The 22,014-nt window shown below is 47.8% G+C and overlaps 1 protein-coding gene across 1 annotated transcript in view; it reads left to right on the forward strand.

Moving 5' to 3' along the window:
- The window catches only part of CASD1 (CAS1 domain containing 1), a 163,794-nt gene that overhangs the window by 120,995 nt on the left and 20,785 nt on the right, over positions 1-22,014 (forward strand). Inside the window, exons 12-15 of the mRNA XM_030200634.1 lie at positions 1,656-1,812; positions 7,920-7,999; positions 17,540-17,641; positions 17,850-17,990. Of these exons, the coding sequence (XP_030056494.1) occupies positions 1,656-1,812; positions 7,920-7,999; positions 17,540-17,641; positions 17,850-17,990 (480 nt within the window). The remainder of the gene's footprint in view (positions 1-1,655; positions 1,813-7,919; positions 8,000-17,539; positions 17,642-17,849; positions 17,991-22,014) is intronic.

Raw genomic sequence — 22,014 nt, forward strand, 5'->3', positions numbered from 1 at the left:
TTTTTAAACTGTAATTTTTATGAAGATTTTTGTCATAGGTCCCTTTCCAAAAATTGCCTTAATGAGGCTCAGAATAGAGTTACATAGAGCCCATCTGTATACAGTCACAGTTAATGAGCTGATTCTAATATTCTGGGATGAAGAATCAAGCAGTTTCTGTTGTGTGAAGTAAATATGAACACAGCTGCCAAAAGAACTCCAGGATAAAGTTATTCAAAGATACAGGTATAGGGAGGGCATTAAAAAAATGTATGTGTTTGAATAGCCCAATAATAGGGGAGGAATGAGAAACAACACCATAGTCAAGAAAGGTAAGTAAAAATATAAGAAAAAATTGAGGCAAATGCTAGTACAGTTCAAGCAGTGCAGCTGTCAACCATCTTGCTCTGCCCCCAGGGTAGCTTTTTAAAAACTTTGCTACTTAGAACTATATTTTTAAGTCAACAGAATATGAAAAATGTACAAGGGTGTAAGAACTTTTTCAAGGCACTGTAAGTTGTTTGTAGCCATTCTGTGTCATTTTTACTAGTTCTGCAACTTAGAATCTGATTTATTAAGGTTTTTTTTCACATTGTGGATCTGAGAGAATATAACTTATTATTTCTGTTTATTTGGATTTAGCTCACACCCTTTTTCAGTAGTAGCTCGTGATGAGTTACATTCAGGTACACTAGGTATTTCCCAGTCTCCAGAGAGTTCACCATCTAAGGGGCAATTTTATAACTCAGCACCTCAAGATAAGTGCTTCAATGCCACGCGCTGGGTGCCAATTCTGTAATGGCATCTCAGCATCAAGATTCCATTATAAAATAGTAGCATAAGTCGGCAACAAGGCACCAACGTTTAGGTATGCCCAATTAAGTCAGTTCTATAGCTGTTGTAGGTTGGCCTGCCTAAGTGTACCATACAGTGTGTGCAACTTCTCGTATGCTATAAGGTTCTCACGTAAACAGGATACACACCCATGTAACACACATACGTATAAGCCCCCTTGCAGTTATGTGCTATAGCACGTACTCCCTTATAGAATAGCACTTGGTCTACTTGTGCACATAAGCGACAAGGAGTCACTTATGGAGGTTTAGGGGCCCTTTTACTGAAGGTTGCCGCGCGCCAATCCGGAACTACCACCAGGCTACTGCAGCAGCCCAAATGTAATTCTGCCCCCAGCGCACGCTATTTCCAGCACTACGGAAATTTATTTCTATATTTTTGCTGCTGGGTTAGCGGGGGAGCCCTTACCGCCACCTCAATGGGTGGCAGTAAGTGCTCCCCCCCCACCCCACCCAAGAAATGGCCATGCGGCAAACGCGAACTTACCGTATGTCCATTTCTTTTTTTTTCAGCCTTTTTTACCGTCTACGTTAAAAGGGGCCTCCACGCACGGCAAAACAACTCGCTACCTCTAGCACAGGGCCCCTTTTATTTTACCGCAATTTAGCACTAGCCCAGGATCACAAGGAGCAGCAGCAGTTTTTGAATGGGCTTCCCTGGTTTTCAGCCCAGCGCTGTAACCACTAGATTATGTCTCTTACTCAGTTGAACCCAGTTTAGTGCAGCATCTAGCGTTAGTGTTAGAACTTCATAAAAAGCTTTATATTAAGTTGAGCTATATATGAACCCAAAAGATGGGGTTTTTTTTTCTCTCCCTTCAGGTGCTATTCCGTCTCAACTTCTTGGTCGTGATATTGTGCATCGTGATGGATCGGCCTTACCAATTCTATTACTTTGTGCCACTGGTCACATTCTGGTTCTTTGTTATCTATACTACAATGGCTGTATGGCCTCAAATCCTCCAGAAACAAGCTAATGGTAAAGTAAAAGTATTGTGCTTTGGTTTATTCATCTTGAGTTTGATTCACCCAAATTCTTTGCCTACTGGAAGACAAATAATGATGTTTCTAGGTTTTTGCCAAATAGTAACTGTTGTAAAAGAAGTTGGGCAAAAAAAAAAATAAATGTCTAATTGACACAGCTGATGCAAATGTTAGTACAAACGAGGGTCAGGAAGTATATTGTGACTTTATACATGCTTATAGATTGTAAGCTGGAGTGGTGGTTTCATGGTTATGGGTGCGACTGTGAAATATCCTGATTTGTTATATTCGTTGCAGGTCCCTGAGGCTACAGCCCTATTGGTCAAACCAGATGTGTAGATGTCAACTATGTTAAACCAGGCGTCACAGAGTAGAGGTTGAAGTTTCCTAGCAGTGGGAGGAAGACAAAGGTGTACAGTGGGGATAAGAGAATAATTTTAATTTTTTTTTTGTAGAAGTGATTTTTACAATCGTATTCGCAATGGTCCATCCCAACACCCCCCCCCCCCCCCTCCAACACACACACACACACTCTTTTCCAGATCTCACAAAGAGATGTGAGTCGAGCATCCTGTAGTGACGCTGATCATGTATTGTACAATTCTAAGCAGGAGTTGCCTGAAACTCAGAATATCAGGAGCAAGCATGTGTTTTTCTGCAAGGCTCATAAACCCTGTTTGTGTAATATAAACTGTATTTAGTTTTATTTGCTAAATATGATTACAATGAGGGGTATAATCGAAAGGGGTGCCCAAGTTTTCCTGAAGAAAATAGACCTTTATGTAAGGAGAGTAAATAAAAGCAAGAGAAAAAGGAAACCGATATGGTTCTCCAAGCAAGTGGCTGAGAAAATAAAGGCTAAAGAGTTGGCGTTCCAGAAATATAGAAAATCTCAAGAAGAGGAACACGGGGAGGAATACCGGATGAAACTGAAAGAAGCCAAGAGAGAGGTACGTCTGGCGAAGGCGCAAGCGGAAGAACAAATGGCTAGAAATGTAAGGAGGGGCGACAAAAATTTCTTCAGGTATATTAGTGAAAGAAGAATGACTAAAAAGGGAATTGTGAGACTAAAAGATACAGCGAACCGCTATGTAGATAATGATGAAGAAAAAGCCAATTTGCTAAATAGATACTTTTGTTCTGTTTTCACTGAAGAAAATCCTGGAGAAGGGACTGGCAAAAGTACACCTGAGAATGGAATGGATATAGCACCGTTCACAGAAGAGAGTGTGTATCAACAACTTGGAAAGCTAAAGGTGGACAAAGCCATGGGACCGGACGGGATCCACCCCAGAATATTGAGGGAGCTCAGAGAGGTCCTGGCGGGTCCTCTTAAAGATTTGTTTAATAAATCCTTGGAGACGGGAGAGGTTCCGAGGGACTGGAGAATGGCGGAGGTGGTACCTCTTCACAAAAGTGGTGATAGGGAAGAAGCTGGAAACTACAGGCCGGTAAGCCTCACTTCGGTTATTGGAAAAGTAATGGAAGCCATGCTGAAGGAAAGGATAGTGAATTTCCTAGAAGCCAACAAGCTGCAAGATCCGAGACAACATGGTTTTACCAGAGGGAAATAGTGCCAAACGAATCTCATTGAATTCTTTGATTGGGTAACTGGAGAATTGAATCATCGACGTGCTATAGACGTAATCTACTTAGATTTTAGCAAACTTTTGACACGGTTCCTCACAGGCAGCTCTTAAATAAACTAGATGGGCTGAAGATAGGTCCCGAAGTGGTGAACTGGATTAGGAACTGGTTGACGGACAGACGACAGAGGGTTGTGGTAAATGGAGTTCGCTTGGAGGAGGGAAAGGTGAGTAGTGGAGTCCCTCAGGGATCGGTGCTGGGGCCGATTCTGTTCAATATATTTGTGAGTGACATTGCCGAAGGGTTAGAAGGTAAAGTTTGCCTATTTGCGGATGATACTAAGATTTGCAACAGAGTGGACACCCGGGAGGGAGTGGAAAGCATGAAAAGGGATCTGAGGAAGCTAGAAGAATGGTCTAAGGTTTGGCAATTAAAATTCAATGCGAAGAAATGCAAAGTGATACATTAAGGGAGTAGAAACCCACGAGAGACTTATGTGTTAGGCGGTGAGAGTCTGATAAGTACTGAGGGGGAGAGGGATCTTGGGGTGATAGTATCCGAGGATCTGAAGGCGACGAAACAGTGTGACAAGGCGGTGGCCGTAGCGAGAAGGTTGCTAGGCTGTATAGAGAGAGGTGTGATCAGCAGAAGAAAGGAAGTGTTGATGCCCCTGTACAAGTTGTTGGTGAGGCCCCACCTGTAGTATTGTGTTCAGTTTTGGAGGCCGTACCTTGCGAAGGATGTTAAAAAAATGGAAGCGGTGCAAAGAAAAGCTACGAGAATGGTATGGGAATTGCGTTCCAAGACGTATGAGCAGAGACTTGCTGACCTGAACATGTATACCCTGGAGGAAAGGAGGAACAGGGGTGATATGATACAGACGTTCAAATACTTAAAAGGTATTGATCCGCAAACAAATCTTTTCCGGAGCTGGGAAGGCGGTAGAACGAGAGGGCATGAAATGAGATTGAAGGGGGGCAGACTCAAAAAAGATGTCAGGAAGTATTTTTTCACGGAGAGGGTGGTGGATACTTGGAATGCCCTCCCGCCGGAGGTGGTGGAGATGAAAACTGTAACGGAATTCAAACATGCGTGAGATGTGCATAAAGGAATCCTGTGCAGTAGAATGGATCCTCAGAAGCTTAGCCAAAATTGGGTGGCGGAGCAGGTGGGGGAAGAGAGGTTGGTAGTTGGGAGACGAGGATAGTGGAGGGCAGACTTATACGGTCTGTGCCAGAGCCGGAGATGGGAGGCGGGACTGGTGGTTGGGAGGCGGGAAATACTGCTGGGCAGACTTGTACGGTCCGTGCCCTGAAAAAGGCAGGTACAAATCAAGGTAAGGTATACACATATGAGTTTATCTTGTTGGGCAGACTGGATGGACCATGCAGGTCTTTTTTTTGCCGTCCCGGTGAGAGTCTGCTAGGTACGGATGGGGAGAGGGATCTTGGGGTGATAGTATCTGAGGATCTGAAGGCGATGAAACAGTGTGACAAGGCGGTGGCCGTAGCTAGAAGGTTACTAGACTGTATAGAGAGAGGTGTGACCAGCAGAAGAAAAGAGGTGTTGATGCCCCTGTACAAGACGTTGGTGAGGCCCCACCTGGAGTATTGTGTTCAGTTTTGGAGGCCGTATCTTGCTAAGAATGTAAAAAGAATTGAAGCGGTGCAAAGAAAAGCTACGTGGATGGTATGGGATTTGCGTTACAAGACGTATGAGGAGAGACTTTCGGACCTGAACATGTATACCCTGGAGGAAAGGAGGAACAGGGGTGATATGATACAGACGTTCAAATATTTGAAAGGTATTAATCCGCAAACGAACCTTTTCCGGAGATGGGAAGGCGGTAGAATGAGAGGGCATGAAATGAGATTGAAGGGGGGCAGACTCAAGAAGAATGTCAGGAAGTATTTTTTCACGGAGAGAGTGGTGGATGCTTGGAATGCCCTCCCGCGGGAGGTGGTGGAGATGAAAACAGTAATGGAATTCAAACATGCGTGGGATAAACATAAAGGAATCCTGTGCAGAAGAAAGGGATCCTCAGGAGCTTAGCCTAGAATGGGTGGCAGAGCTGGTGGTTGGGAGGCGGGGCTAGTGTGGGGCAGACATATACGGTCTGTGCTGGGGCTGGTGGTTGGGAGGCGGGACTAGTGCTGGGCAGACTTATACGGTCTGTGCCGGGGCTGGTAGTTGGGCGGCGGGGATAGTGCTGGGCAGACTTATACGGTCTGTGCCAGAGCCGGTGGTTGGGAGGCGGGGTTGGTAGTTGGGAGGCGGGGATAGTGCTGGGCAGAATTATACGGTCTGTGCCAGAGCCGGTGGTGGGTGGCTGGGATAGTGCTGGGCAGACTTATATGGTCTGTGCCAGAGCTGGTGGTTGGGAGGCGGGGTTGGTGGTTGGGAGGCGGGGATAGGGCTGGCCAGACTTATACGGTCTGTGCACTGAAGAGGACAGTACAAATAAAAAAAGTAGCACATATGAATTTATCTTCTTGGGCAGACTGGATGGACCGTGCAGGTCTTTTTCTGCCGTCATCTACTATGTTACTATGTCCTCGCAGGACGTCCCAGCGAAGAGGCGGGGAAACCCGTATTATCAAAACAAGATAGGCGTCCATCTTTCATTTCGATAATACGGTCGAGGACACCCAAATCGTGAAATTTAGGTCGTCCTTAGAGATGGTCGTCCCCGATTTTCGGTAATAAAGGATGCGCATCTCAGAAATGACCAAAGCCAAGCCTTTTGGTCGTGGGAGGAGCCAGCATTCATAGTGCACTGGCCCCCCTGACATGCCAAGACACCAACTGGGCGCCCTAGGGGACACTGCAGTGGACTTCAGAAAAAGCTCCCAGGTGCATAGCTCCCTTACCTTGTGTGCTGTGCCCCCCAAAACCCACTCCGCACAACTGTACACCACTACCATAGCCCTTATGGGTGAAGGGGGTTTGTGGTGGGTTTTGTAGGGCTCACATTTACCACCACAAGTGTAACAGGTAGGGTGATGGGCCTGGGTCCGCCTGCCTGAAGTGCACTGCAGCCACTAAAACTGCTCCAGGGACCTGCATACTGCTGTCATGGAGCTGGGTATGATATTTGAGGCTGGCATAGAGGCTGGAAAAAATATTTTTAAAATTTGTTTTGAGGGTGAGAGGGGGTTAGTGACCACTGGGGGAGTAAGGGGAAGTCATCCTCAATTCCCTCTGGTGGTCATCTGGTCATTTAGGGCACATTTTTGTAGCTTGGTCGTAAGAAAAAAAGGACCAGGTTAAGTCGACGCCCTTCTTGTTTCCATTATCGGTCGAGGACACCCATGTGTTAGGCATGCCCCAGTGCCGCCTTCGCTACGCCTCCGACACGCCCCTGTGAACTTTGCTTGTTCCCGCGACGGAAAGCAGTTGAGGATGGCCAAAATCGGCTTTCAATTATGCCGATTTGGGCGACCCTGTGAAAAGGACGCCCATCTTGCGATTTGTGTCGGAAAAATGGGCGCCCTTCTCTTTCGAAAATAAGCCTGAATGTCTTTTGATCATAAATTTTTATGTCCCAAATCTGTGAGAATTAAACTCTTTATCATAGTGGCCTATTATGAAATGTTTTACAACTCCGGGTACAGGTGTTGGTTAAAGTGTTGATCTTATAAGCAAGTAAGATTGACCTGAAATGACCTACTAGAGGTGATGGGAGGGCATCAATGTAAGAGAATTTGGGCATGCTTGGAACAGCACAGTGGTGATAGAAAGGCAGAGAGGGTTAAATATAACAGGAAAAGGTGAGCTGGTATTGAGTTGCATATGGGAATTTATATCTGCATCTAATCAAAGAGAATGAATCTCAGTTGGAGAGACTAGATAGATCATTTTGATCCTTATCTGCCATCTTTTACAATGGGGCCTTTATACTAAGGTGCAGTAAAAAGTGACCTGAACATGTCTTTATGCAGGTCTTTCTTGCATGCTGAAGCCATTTTTACCGCGGCTGTAAAAAATGGCCTCTTTTCTATTTTTTGCATTAATAGCCATGTACTAATGTTGCCATTAGCATTTGGCCATTTTTGAAAATTATCATGTGTGCACTTCCACCTATTGTGTGGTCAGTAAGGGCTCCTGCATTATCCACGTGCTAACCAATTAGTGCCTAGTAATGATGTGCTAACTGGTTAGTGCAGGAACACCCACTTTCTGCCATGACACACTCCCTCAAAAATTTTTTTTTTTTAGCACACACGGATTTCATTGTTACTGAGGGGATACCTGAGTGTGTCCCCTGCCTTAGAGAGCTTATTATCCCAGTACATGTCTGAGGCAATTGGGAGGTGGAGTGATATGCCCAAGGTCACAAAGTGTCAGAGTCTAAGATTTTACATGACATAAAAACTATTTTATTTGTCTTACCAGAGTGAAGAATAATGGTACCTTATCAGAATAGATGTAATATGCTTTTCACTGATTTTAATTTAACAAACTGAAAAGAATAATCAAATCTCCATATTTCTGTTATGTTCCCATCTTCCACAGGAAATTGCTTATGGCTTTTCGGCTTGCTGCTGAAACTTGTTTTCTTGCTAATGTGCATATGTTTTCTGACATACTCTCAGGTTAGTATGTTTTTTGTATTTTTTTAATAAAAATGTATTGTCATTTTGCAGTATGGTGCTGTCCTGCATTTTATACTGTTTCTTCTATATTTGATTACATGTTATATATGGCAGAGCCATTTGGTCTTCTCCATGGCCCTCACAGTTCTATTTCGAGACTGCATCTTCTCAGCTTTTGCTGTGTTATAATCTTCACAGGATGTTTCTGTCCCCCACATCTTTTGGCAAGCTCTGGCTCATATCCAACTGAGCTTTATGCTCACAGCCAGCCTCTGCATCCCCATGTAGATCTACTGAATGTAGCATCCTTGCACTCTGTGTATAAACAGCAACTTTCTAGATCTCTGTTTACGTGTGTATGCAATCTACACATGTAAATGCTACTATTTACATATGGAGATGCTTTATAGAGACTTAAGGGGGGATGTTATCAAGCTGAGTTAGGGCCTTAAGTCACGTTATTTGCCCCTTAACACAGCTTAAAAGGTTCTAATACAGCCTGTCTTACCCTACCACGGTTATATTTAGATCATTGCAGGTTATATAATAACTAGCCGTTGAGCCCGTGTAAACGGGCTCGTTTTGGAATGGGGGGGGGGGGTTCCGAGGCCCCCCCCCCCGGCCCGAGCACTGTCTGTTATTGAACTTACATCGCACCCGCAGACGCAGCAGGCACATCAGCAAAGCTGCCATCGGGACGGCCTTCCTTCTCTGCCTGTGTCCCGCCCTCGTGTGACATAACGTGGCAAGGGCGGGACACAGGCAGAGAAGGAAGGCCATCCCGACGGCAGCTTTGCTGATGTGCCTGCTGCGTCTGCGTGGTGCGATGTAAGTTCAATAAGAAAGACAGTGCTCGGGCCGGGTGGAGGGGCGGCGACTCCGGGTGGGGGGAGCGGTAGCAGTGACCTCGGGGGGGGGGGGGGGGAGGAGGGCGGAGCGGTTGCGAGTACGTCTGCGGCATGCGCAGTAGAGACTTCCCGCTCTGTCCCGCCCCCCTCATCACTTATTGATGCAGGGACGGGGCAGAGAGGGAAGTCTCTACTGCGCATTTGCGAGTGAGTACAACACTCGCCTTTTATATGTTTGATGAGTTGCAAAATAAGTAAATGCATGTTAAGCAGCTCATTACTGTGTAAAAAACAGAATGCGACTTGCGGTGTGCACTGGTTGCATTCCGCAAGTTACATTCTGAGCATAGGGGGATCCCCCCTCCATTCAAGACCCCCCACCCCTCAAAGGGTCCCCACCATGTTCTAGGGCCTACTAACATTATCCTTGGTAGTTGGGCAGTCGTTGAGCAGGGGCAATCCCCAGTTGCTCCTACCCTTCCAGCGCAGGGGTCTCCAAAGTGGCACCCCCCCAGGGTAGTAGTGCAAGGCAACCTCCGTTTTGAAGGTGGCGCTGACGGGGCAGGAGTGACTAAGGATTGCTCCTGCCTAAAGACCCCTGGGGGGGGGAGGAGGTCCTTGATTGGTTGTGGTGGCAGCAAAAGCATTGTTTGACGACTTTGAGGCCTGATGTTCCTGGGCCACTTGAATAGCTTGCTTGTGATGTAGCTCTGAAAAGGTGTAAATATGTCTTTGTACTCTGTGTGTACCTGTACACTTGTAAAATATGTACACACATGGCAATGCTGCCTCCAACCAAGCTACCCCCCACCACACATAAAAGTAGCACATGCTATCCTTGAGCCTAATTTTATATGCATATGTAGCTGTTCAGTTATGTAAAAGCTCTTTTCTGACAGACCTTAAATGCAAAATCTTTATAAAAATTACCCCCACTGTCTTTATGTATGAATATATCTACAGTTGATTCTGATAAAGGCCAGCACCCTGTTTTCTTTGTTTAACAATAGTGGGAGTAGCTAATAGAGAAAGTGCTGTTGCTTTAACAGATGGGCACACTTTCTGTGGTAATTCGTTCTGTCACAGGGCATTTCATCTCATTCCTTTAATACTGCCAGCCTTGCAGACTCGCATACCTTTTGCCATTTTCTGTACCCTTTGCTTTTCCCATTTTACTTTCCTTGCTTAGTCAGTCGGTAATTTGCAGTTTCCAGACAGAACCTTCTGGAGCATGCAGCTGAATGGCTATCATAAACATTCATTCTGAATCCTAATATCCCCTTATTCTCCAACACTATCACGGTAGTGGCTGGCCTGAAATCCCAAAATGTTACCCTTTTACTATTCAAATAGCATCTACCAAGAATAAGACTTGCTCTATATGCACCTAGGTTTTAATCTCTAAAATAACTGTAATTTAATAGATAGCTATGTCAGACCAAACAGTTATAGTACAGCTTCTACTTTATTTTCAAATATTTTAGTCCATTTAACAAATGCTTAAATATCCCAGATCATTCAACCGCATTCACATAAACCTATTCTCACTAATACATCAATAACTAACTGCCATAAAGCACATCTGAACAGCTTACCACCCTCAGCTGTGCTGTGGTAAGCAGAGCTCTTTATCTATATACAGTGGTGGAAATAAGTATTTGATCCCTTGCTGATTTTGTAAGTTTGCCCACTGACAAAGACATGAGCAGCCCATAATTGAAGGGTAGGTTATTGGTAACAGTGAGAGATAGCACATCACAAATTAAATCCGGAAAATCACATTGTGGAAAGTATATGAATTTATTTGCATTCTGCAGAGGGAAATAAGTATTTGATCCCCCACCAACCAGTAAGAGATCTGGCCCCTACAGACCAGGTAGATGCTCCAAATCAACTCGTTACCTGCATGACAGACAGCTGTCGGCAATGGTCACCTGTATGAAAGACACCTGTCCACAGACTCAGTGAATCAGTCAGACTCTAACCTCTACAAAATGGCCAAGAGCAAGGAGCTGTCTAAGGATGTCAGGGACAAGATCATACACCTGCACAAGGCTGGAATGGGCTACAAAACCATCAGTAAGACGCTGGGCGAGAAGGAGACAACTGTTGGTGCCATAGTAAGAAAATGGAAGAAGTACAAAATGACTGTCAATCGACAAAGATCTGGGGCTCCACGCAAAATCTCACCTCGTGGGGTATCCTTGATCATGAGGAAGGTTAGAAATCAGCCTACAACTACAAGGGGGGAACTTGTCAATGATCTCAAGGCAGCTGGGACCACTGTCACCACGAAAACCATTGGTAACACATTACGACATAACGGATTGCAATCCTGCAGTGCCCGCAAGGTCCCCCTGCTCCGGAAGGCACATGTGACGGCCCGTCTGAAGTTTGCCAATGAACACCTGGATGATGCCGAGAGTGATTGGGAGAAGGTGCTGTGGTCAGATGAGACAAAAATTGAGCTCTTTGGCATGAACTCAACTCGCCGTGTTTGGAGGAAGAGAAATGCTGCCTATGACCCAAAGAACACCATCCCCACTGTCAAGCAAGGAGGTGGAAATGTTATGTTTTGGGGGTGTTTCTCTGCTAAGGGCACAGGACTACTTCACCGCATCAATGGGAGAATGGATGGGGCCATGTACCGTACAATTCTGAGTGACAACCTCCTTTCCTCCGCCAGGGCCTTAAAAATGGGTCGTGGCTGGGTCTTCCAGCACGACAATGACCCAAAACATACAGCCAAGGCAACAAAGGAGTGGCTCAGGAAGAAGCACATTAGGGTCATGGAGTGGCCTAGCCAGTCACCAGACCTTAATCCCATTGAAAACTTATGGAGGGAGCTGAAGCTGCGAGTTGCCAAGCGACAGCCCAGAACTCTTAATGATTTAGAGATGATCTGCAAAGAGGAGTGGACCAAAATTCCTCCTGACATGTGTGCAAACCTCATCATCAACTACAGAAGACGTCTGACCGCTGTGCTTGCCAACAAGGGTTTTGCCACCAAGTATTAGGTCTTGTTTGCCAGAGGGATTAAATACTTATTTCCCTCTGCAGAATGCAAATAAATTCATATACTTTCCACAATGTGATTTTCTGGATTTAATTTGTGATGTGCTATCTCTCACTGTTACCAATAACCTACCCTTCAATTATGGGCTGCTCATGTCTTTGTCAGTGGGCAAACTTACAAAATCAGCAAGGGATCAAATACTTATTTCCACCACTGTATGACCACCTTAAGAGTCACAACACTTCCCTCCTGTGATCTAAATCTTTACAAGCCCTTTACAATCCAGGTTTGTCCTCCACTTTCATTATGCAAAAGCGTCTTTCATGCAAAGAGTGTCTTTCAAATCCTTAAATTCTTGTTTCATGCAGAGAGTATCCTTAAATTCATGATAATATCCAAGTCCTTGCATATCTTTAGTTCAGATGGTTAGCAGTAGTTAAACCCAAAATTGCTTACAGCCACACACATATATTCAGTTCGCCATGCTTCTGACCCAGACTCTACACAGCCTGTGTTTCACTGTTAAAGCGTCATCAGGAGTCGGGTTCCTAAACAAACACAAAAATAACGAAGCATGTTGAAGATCCTACAGGTCTCTCTTACACAACCCACTTTTCTATCTAACCTTTAAGACAATTTTACTCACTTTTGAATAATTCTCACAGCTTATGGGTACTGCGTGGGGAGGCTCAACCCCACACTCCTGCATTCACACTCCAGCGTTCAAACGCCAGCGCATGCGTGCGGGTACCAGCACTTCTCTCTGATTTAAAGTCTTAAAACCCCACCCCCTCTTCTTCTAAACAGCCAACCATTCCCCTTCCCTGTTTAAGCCAGCTGGCTCGATAGTGTTCCACTGAAAAATGATTCGCTGCTCCCAACGAAGGAGCCTTAAAGGCATATTACCCCCTCTACTGCTCTTATGAGCTTGATGCAGCACAACAAACCGTAAATCCTGAAGCATATGTCCTGCCGTGCTCCAGTGCGCTACCAACGGAGCCTCTTGCTTGCCCAAGCGAATATTACTTAGATGTTGAGCAATTCTGTTTTTAACTTTCCTTATAGTGTGCCCCACATACCACAGTCCACATGGACAATTGATTCCATATACACATTGAGCAGTATTAGTCTGTTCTAGACTGCAATTTAAACATACGCCCCTTCGAATATGGGATCTCTACCATAGCTGTCTGTAATGCGTACCTACAGTACACACAATTTCCACAAATCGTGTGTCGTACTTGCCTTTCTTCCATGGTCTTATACTGGGAGAAAATAAGACTTGTGTACATTCAGGCTTGTTCATTGCCACATAGCTTGAAGACATTTTATATAATGCTTTATTTATAGTGACACCTACAGTTAGTGTTGTTAATCTGAAAAGTGTGTTTTGGTGGAAAGAGCTAAAGGGCCAGATTAAGTAAATGATGCCCAGCGCTATTCTATAAAGAACACTCGGGCTGATTCTCTTTGTAGAATAGTGTTCGTCTCTGAATCCAACGCTAACCAAATTTGGGCTCATGGACTTGCATCAACTAAAACCAGGTGTAAATCCTGGTTTGCAGGTTGGGCACGCATCCACTTTATTCTATAATACTGCTTGCAATTTTTTAGATCACCCCTGAGCTGCTTATGCCCCTCTCATGGGAATGACCCCTTTGCAGTTGTGCACATAAGTGTATTTCCATGCTGATCTGCCATTTCAGCTCCATTTCTGAGACTTGCATCTGTTAGAACACATTTCTATGCTTAAAGTTGGGTATGGAATTAGCAGCTAACTTTAGGTACTATTTATAGAATACCCCAAACAGTGTGTTGTCAAGAGGGAGTCTGTAGAGGTGATGTGTGGGGATTATAGTGTGTGAGTTTGTACATTTGTCTGTCCAAGGACAGGCAGGTCTTCCTATTCTCTCACATCTGGGTAATGTCATCCAACGGAGTGTGCTAGTCAGCGGATGCTAACTAGCACACACAGTAGAAAATTCTAGCAGCGTCCCACTGGTGCCTTCCTGCCTGACACGTGAGCATGGGTCTGTGTTCTCTCCCTCAAGTTGCTTTTTGAGACTTGTTTATGCCTTCCTGTGTGGATTTTTTGTTTATTTGTTCCAGTATTTTTTCATCCGTTTACATTTTTCCTCAACCCCTCATATTTTATTAGAGTTTTCGACTTTTTTTCCCTGCCTCAAGATTGAAGAGTTTAATTTAGCCGAGATTCTTTTTTCGATGTTGCGGAAGACCCCCAGTGGTTTCAAGAGGTACACCAAGTGTAGACGCGTGATTTCCTGCTTCAGACCCACACAATTGGTGCATCGGGTACCTTGGACCAGATCATGAATCCTCTGATTGTGATCTGTGTTTAAAAATGCAGGTGAGAACTCAGTGGATGCGACAGGCTCAAATGGAGCATCTTTTTGGCTCCTTGAATGCCAGACCAGTGACTTTGCCACCGGCTGTATCGACCTCCATGGCTGCATCTACTGGGAGTGCACCGGCGTCAAGTGGGTTTCCACCTGCCTCGACCCTGAGTGCTGGTGGAGTGTCGGGTCAGCATCGGACCCAACACCAAGGACTGGTACGGATTCAGCTGCGTCCTCATCAGCACCAGGGGATCGAGGCTGTATGTATCGTGGGAAGCGCAAGAAGCATAAGCATTGGTCTTCCTCGACGCACGGTGCCAGGAGCATCAGGACATCAGATCTTCCGGTACCCGTGAAGTGCTAGCACCAGGAGAAGTGCTCCTCCTCTTTAGAAGAGGTGCCACTGCACAAGTCACAGTGTCCTGGTCCCCACCACTGGTTCGGCACCAACATTTTCTCAGACTGCCTCTGCCCTGGCTCCCATGCCTTTGCCATTGCCCACCTTTGATGAGCAGTTCCGCAGTATGCTCCAAGAGGAACTGGCACAGTTGCTACAGGGGGCTCCCACTTTGGCATCGAGGGCACTTGTGCCACCAGTGGAACAGCCCCAGGCCTTCTTCTAGGCTCTATCAGTGCTGGTGCCCAGATCTTCAACCCTGGCACCTCGCAGGTTGTCAACATTGATGTCATTGATGCAGTACCACCTTCTACATCGGGAGAGGAATTCTCCAGAGTCTGAGAGTAGGACTGCACCTCAGAGCTCCTCAGAGCATGGACATAGCTCCACCAGGCCGAGGTTGGTACAGACTCATTCACCTGCACCTGAGTATGGAGATGAGTCTGATTGGGACCACTCATGGGAGTCAGATGAGGATCCACATTATTCCTTGGAGAAGGAGTCATATGGAATTCCATCTGATCCCTCTACATAAATACATAAATGTTGCCATACTGGGACAGACCGGAGGTCCATCAAGCCCAGCATATGGCACAAGCACCCTTGATGCCAAAGCGGAGAAAATATTTCTTCACTCAACGTGTAATTAAACTCTGGAATTCATTGCCAGAGAATGTGGTAAAAGCAGTTAACTTAGCGGGGTTTAAAAAACGTTTGGATAGCTTCCTAAACAAAAACTCCATAAAGTCCAGTGAGAAAGTGGAGGGAGGTCACTGATCTCATTAAGGGCAAGGTGCGCTAAAAATTCGTTAGAGCCCTTCCCTTACCGATTCCCTTAGCGAATCGGTAAGGGAAGGGCATGCATCAAGGAATAGGAATGCAAATGAGCTGCTCGTTGTAGCTCACTTGCATTCTCTATTCCATCGGTAAACAGTCGGCCGGTGGAGCATGCGCAGAGCAGCCAAGCGTTATGCTGGCTGCTCTGCGCATGCCAAGAACGTCCTTTATGGACATGCTTCACTTTAAAAAACAAAACTTTAAATACACTTTAAAAACAACAAAAAAAGGCGAGCGCGTTTAGCTCAGCTCCGTTCTAACCCCCCCACCTTGGCCCGTCCTCATCTGACGTAAGTTACCTACATAGGTTACTTATGTCAGACAAGGGCGGGCCAGGGAGGAAAGGAGGGAAGTCCGAAGCAAAGCGATCAGCTGTTGCCTGGTGCAGCGTCTTCACATGGAGGTGAGAGGCGCTGTGAGGGCCCGGTGGCAGACGGAGGGGGGGGGCGGGGCCACGGGGGTGCGGAGGATGGTGGGGAGGCCGGTGCTGAAGCTGTCATTTCGATGCAGGGGGGAGCGGCGGCAGCCGCGACCTCAGGGGGGGGGGGGTTAGAGCGGAGTTGAGCTAAACGCGCTCGCCTTTTTTTGTTGTTTTAAAAGTGTTTTTAAAGTTTTGTTTTTTAAAGCCCATAGACATTCCATCCAGCTTTTTCCTTTCTTTTGACTCCAACGTTGGGGGTGGCCATTGGCAAACGCACAGTTTCAAATTGGATAGCAGATTGCATCTCCCAGGCTGGGCTGACTCTTGAGGGCCATGTCACGGCTCACAATGTCAGAGCCATGGCTGCATCTGTAGCTCACTAGAGGTCAGTTTCCATAGAGGAGATTTGCAAGGCTGCAACGTGGTCTTCAGTCCACACATTCACTTCCCACTACTGTTTGGGATGCCCGATGCGACAAGTCGGTTCAGACAGGCAGTTCTACAGAATTTGTTTGGTGTCTAGAATCCAACTCCACCCTCCTAGTCCCTGTTCTATTCTGTTCCAGGCTGCACCTAGTATGTATATAGTTTCAAGTTGATTGAACTTTTAGTCTCGACATTTCAAGACTCAGTTATCCTAGCTTTCTTGTTTCGGTGAGCCTGGTAGCTAGGGATTCCCAGATGTGAGAATAAGAAGGCCTGTTTGTCCATGGTGAAAGCAAAGATACTTAACTGTAGCTGGTGTTCTCTAAGGACAGCAGGCCAATTATTTTCGCATACCCTTCCTACTCCCCTAGGAGTATTTAGTTATAGGCTTTTTGTTTTTTCACCTGACTGGAGGACCCACGCTCATGTGTCGGGCAGGAAGGCACCAATATATGCCTAGTGGGGCGCTTCTAAAATTTTGTACTGTACATGCTAGTTGGTATCCACACTGGGCTTCATCGGACATCACCCAGATGTGAGAATAATCGGCCTGCTGTACTCGGAGAACACAAGCTACAGGTAAGTATCTTTGCTATCTGTGATGAATATAAATAAGTATGTGTGTGTATTCTGCCCTGCCTACGTACACTCACTTCTTCAATCCCCCCACCCCACCTTAATTTGTCTCTGCTTTGATCCCCTCTTGAAGCATTCTGCTTCTTGCTGCTTCCTCTCCCTCCGTATCTCTCCATTCTTTCATTTACTTTTTTATCCTTTCCCCCTTAAAATCTCATCCTCCTTCCACTCACCCTATTCTACTCGCCCTCCCTTCCCCTCTTCTATTCCCACTACCTTATTCAGTGGCTTGAGTCCAGCATTCTAATCAAATGCCACTAGTAGTTGGTCCCTGGTGGCAGTCTTGTCTCATTTTCACCATGGCTATGGCTCCCTATGTTGTTCTGCTGCAGAGTTGAATCCCAGCAACATGCTGATAATTAAGCCACTGTGGTTTTGCCATTTTTAGCTACCTCGAGAATTGCTGCTCATTTTTTTTTATTCTGCTGCACCCTCCTGCCTTAGTCCACTTGCACAGTTTTTTGTTTGTTCAAGTACAAACAAACCTATGCGTACAGATGGACAAACTTTCCCGAAAAGCAAAACATACCTAAAATGTGTAACTGAATAAAAATCGTCCTGATCCCCACATTGTTTTTTTTTCCCCCCCTTCTACTTCACAGGGTTCATTTGAGAAGATATTCTCTCTTTGGCCCCTTTCCAAGTTGTTCGAACTGAACGGGAATGTCTACGAATGGTGGTTCAGATGGAAGCTGGACCGTTACGTATGTTGTGTTTTGCAAAGACATCTCTGGCTAATTATTTCAGTTTAGCTTTTTAAAACTTTCATTAATTCTCTTGCAAGCATAAACTTGTTTACCACTTTAAATTAGACAAGGTTCATTTTCATTGTTGTATTTCTTATTGCACGTTAAAATTTGGAGAGAGCCGTGAGGTCATTGCTACATAACATGCTTTCTTGTTTTCTTTCAGGCTGTCTTTCATGGAATGTTGTTTGCTTTCATATATCTAGCACTGCAGAAGCGGCATGTGCTTTCAGAAGGGAAAGGGGAACCTCTCTTCTCCAACAGAGTGTCCAATATTTTATTATTTATTTCTGTTGTTTCATTTTTGGTAGGTTCCAACATTGACATAGCATGTTGCACAGTGCAAACCAAAAACCAGTATTAGGAATCTGAATTTGAAATTAGAACGGGAATAGATGAATCTTGGTATATCTGGTAAAAAAAAAATTTGAATTATGAGTGAGGTGATACTTCTGGATGTCTGTAAGTGTTTTAATGACCAGTTTATCTGAAAGACTTTATTACAGGATGCAATACTGAATCTAAGCCCAAATTATGTAACCTTTATTCTCCGAGGACAAGCAGGCTGCTTGTTCTCACGACTGGGTGACGTCCACGTCAGCCCCCACCAACCGGAACAAAACTTCGCGGGCGGTCCCGCACGCAGGGCACGCCCACCGCGCATGCGCGGCCGTCTTCCCGCCCGTGCGTGACCGTTCCCGCTCAGTCTTTTCTTTTCCGCGCCTGGAGAGAGACGTGTTCGTCTCTCTCTCTGTCAGCCCCGGAAACCGGATCGCGTTGTTCGCGAATCTTCGTTTATTTTCGTTGCCGCGTTTTCTCTTTAGTTTTTTCTTTAAAAAAAACAAAACGCGCAGTACTTGTTTTCCCTCGTCTTTTAGCGGGGGCGTCGCGTTGCGGCCTTGTGGCCGCGCGGTCGATTTCTTTTCGAGGTGTGATTTTACCGCCACCATCGACGACTTTGATTTCGCCGACGTGATTTTTCCGTCGATGTCCTCGAAGGTCCCGAGTGGATTTAAGAAGTGTGGTCGGTGCGGCCGGCCTATCTCGCAGACCGACACTCACGCTTGGTGCCTCCAGTGCCTCGGGCCGGAGCACGATACCAAGTCGTGTACTTTGTGTCTTGGTCTCTGGAAACGGACTCAAGTAGCGAGGCAAGTTCTTCGGGACCGTCTTTTTGGAACTTGCGCCGGCCCCTCGACGTCGACCTCGACGGCATCGGTATCGACGGCCGGTTCTTCGGTACCGGTATCGATGTCCGCGAAATCGGCACCGATGGCATCGACCCCAGGAGCACAGGTCCCGTCGGCCCGTCGGTCCTCCGGTGACGGCAGGGGTGAGAGGCCGCGTGGGCAATCGGCCCCGGTCACTACACAGGGCCCTCGGGACCGAACCCTGTCGGACCCGGTCCCTCGAGGCCGAGGGGGATAGACCTCCTCCTCCTCCATTCCACCTAGCGCCGATGACGGGCATCGCAAGAAAACAAAGAAGCACCGTCATCAGTAGTCATCGATGCATCCGGCCCCAGTCGCCGGAGTGGAGTCGACGCCGAGAAAGCGTCAGCGTCGAGAGGAGAGGTCCCCCTCTGTAGTAGAGGTACCGCCGCGTCAGGGTCCCAGCACTTCGGTGCAGTCTCCTGGACCCGAGCAGCTTCCGGCACCGACGCCTCTACCGGCCCCCCCGTCTTTCCCGGCAGCGGGCCTGGACGAGTGCCTCCGAGCCATCCTTCCGGGATCCTGGAAGGGCTGATGCGCCAGACTGTGCCGGCGCCGGGGGGTGCTTACACCCTCGGCGCCGTTGACTGTGACACCGGCGAGCTCTAGCCCGGTGCCGAGGCCTTCGACGCCGCTTGCGGCGCCGGTCTCGACCGCCACGCAGGTGGAGTCCCCGTCGACGTTGATGGAGGGAGCTTCATCCCCATCGGCGCGGGAGTCCACCGCTCGACGACACCACCGAGGCCTTGGTGCCTCGACGTCGAGCCGGGCCCGGTTGAGGACTCAGCTGCACAAGCTTATGTCCGACACCGAGGAAGAGGCCTCGTGGGGGGAGGAGGAGGACCCCAGATATTTCTCCTCAGAGGAGTCTGTGGGCCTTCCCTCCGACCCCACGCCTTCACCAGAGAGAAAGCTCTCGCCTCCTGAGAGCCTCTCCTTTGCCTCCTTCGTCAGGGACATGTCTATATGCATTCCCTTCCCCGTGGTCTCTGTGGATGAGCCGAGGGCTGAGATGCTCGAGGTCCTCGATTATCCATCACTACCTAGAGAGTCCTCCACGGTACCGTTGCACAATGTCCTCAAGGAGACACTGCTTCGGAACTGGGTGAGACCATTATCTAATCCCACCATCCCCAAGAAAGCAGAGTCCCAATACAGAATCCACTCGGACCCAGAGTTAATGCGGCCCCAATTGCCTCATGACTCGGCGGTCGTGGACTCTCAAGAGGGCACGGAGTTCGAGGGATACCGCCTCGGCGCCCCCGGGGCGGGAGTCTCGCACTCTGGACTCGTTTGGGAGGAAGGCCTACCAATTTTCCATGCTCGTGACCCGCATCCAGTCTTACCAGCTCTACACGAGCATCCACATGCGGAATAATGTGAAGCAACTGGCGGACCTGGTTGACAAGCTCCCGCCGGAGCAGTCCAGGCCTTTTCAGGAGGTGGTCAGGCAGCTGAAGGCGTGCAGAAAGTTCCTGTCCAGGGGTATATATGACACCTGTGACGTGGCATCTCGTGCTGCGGCCCAAGGTATAGTGATGCGCAGGCTCTCATGGCTGCGTGCCTCTGACCTGGACACCGCACCCAGCAGAGACTGGCCGACGTCTCTTGCCGGGGGGATAATATTTTTGGTGACAAGGTCGAGCAGCTGGTGGACCAACTGCATCAGCGGGAAACCGCCCTCGACAAGCTCTCCCACCGGGCGCCTTCAGCATCCACCTCAGCAGGTGGACGTTTTTCCCGGGCCCGGCAGGCTGCGCCCTATGCTTTTCCCAAGCGTAGGTACACCCAGCCGGCCCGAAGGCCTCGTCAGGCACAGGGACAGTCCCAGCGCGCTCGTTCGCGTCAACAGCGTGCGCTTAAGCAGCCCCCTGCGCCTCCACAGCAAAAGCCGGGGACGGGCTTTTGACTGGATCCATGGGAACTTAGCCGCCTTCAAAGTGTCCGTACCGGACGATCTGCCGGTCGGAGGGAGGTTAAAAATTTTTCACCAAAGGTGGCCTCTCATAACCTCCGACCAGTGGGTTCTCCAAATAGTGCGGTGCGGATACGCCCTGAATTTGGCCTCCCTGCCACCAAATTGTCCTCCGGGAGCTCAATCCTTCAGCTCCCATCACAAGCAGGTACTTGCAGAGGAACTCTCCGCCCTTCTCAGCGCCAATGCGGTCGAGCCCCTACCACCCGGGCAGGAAGGGCAGGGATTCTATTCCAGGTACTTCCTTGTGGAAAAGAAAACAGGTGGGATGCGTCTCATCCTAGACCTGAGAGGCCTGAACAAATTCCTGGTCAAAGAAAAGTTCAGGATGCTTTCCTTGGGCACCCTTCTGCCAATGATTCAGAAAAACGATTGGCTATGTTCCCTGGATTTAAAGGACGCATACACTCACATCCCAATACTGCCAGCTCACAGACAGTATCTCAGATTCCGCCTGGGCGCACGGCACTTTCAGTATTGTGTGCTGCCCTTTGGGCTCGCCTCTGCCCCACGGGTGTTTACAAAGTGCCTCGTGGTGGTAGCGGCGTATGTACGCAAGCTGGGAGTGCACGTATTCCCATATCTCGACGATTGGCTGGTCAAGAACACCTCGGAGGCAGGAGCCCTCCGGTCCATGCAGTGCACTATTCAACTCCTGGAGCTGCTGGGGTTTGTGATAAATTACCCAAAATCCCATCTCCAGCCAGCCCAGTCTCTGGAATTCATAGGAGCTCTGCGGAAATCCCAGACGGCTCAGGCCTTCCTTCCCGAAGCGAGGGCCAACAACCTCCTGTCCCTGGCTTCACAGACCAGAGCGTCTCAGCAGATCACAGCTCGGCAGATGTTGAGACTTCTGGGTCATATGGCCTCCACAGTTTATGTGACTCCCATGGCTCGTCTTCACATGAGATCTGCTCAATGGACCCTAGCTTCCCAGTGGTTTCAAGCCACCGGGAATCTAGAAGATGTCATCCGCCTCTCCACCAGTTGCCGCACTTCACTGCTCTGGTGGACCATTCGGACCAATTTGACCCTGGGACGTCCATTCCAAATTCCACAGCCCACGAAAGTGCTGACGACGGATGCATCTCGCCTGGGGTGGGGAGCTCATGTCGATGGGCTTTCACACCCAGGGACTGTGGTCC

The sequence above is a fragment of the Microcaecilia unicolor genome, chromosome 1 (genome assembly GCF_901765095.1).
Source record: "Microcaecilia unicolor chromosome 1, aMicUni1.1, whole genome shotgun sequence".
NCBI lineage: Eukaryota > Metazoa > Chordata > Amphibia > Gymnophiona > Siphonopidae > Microcaecilia > Microcaecilia unicolor.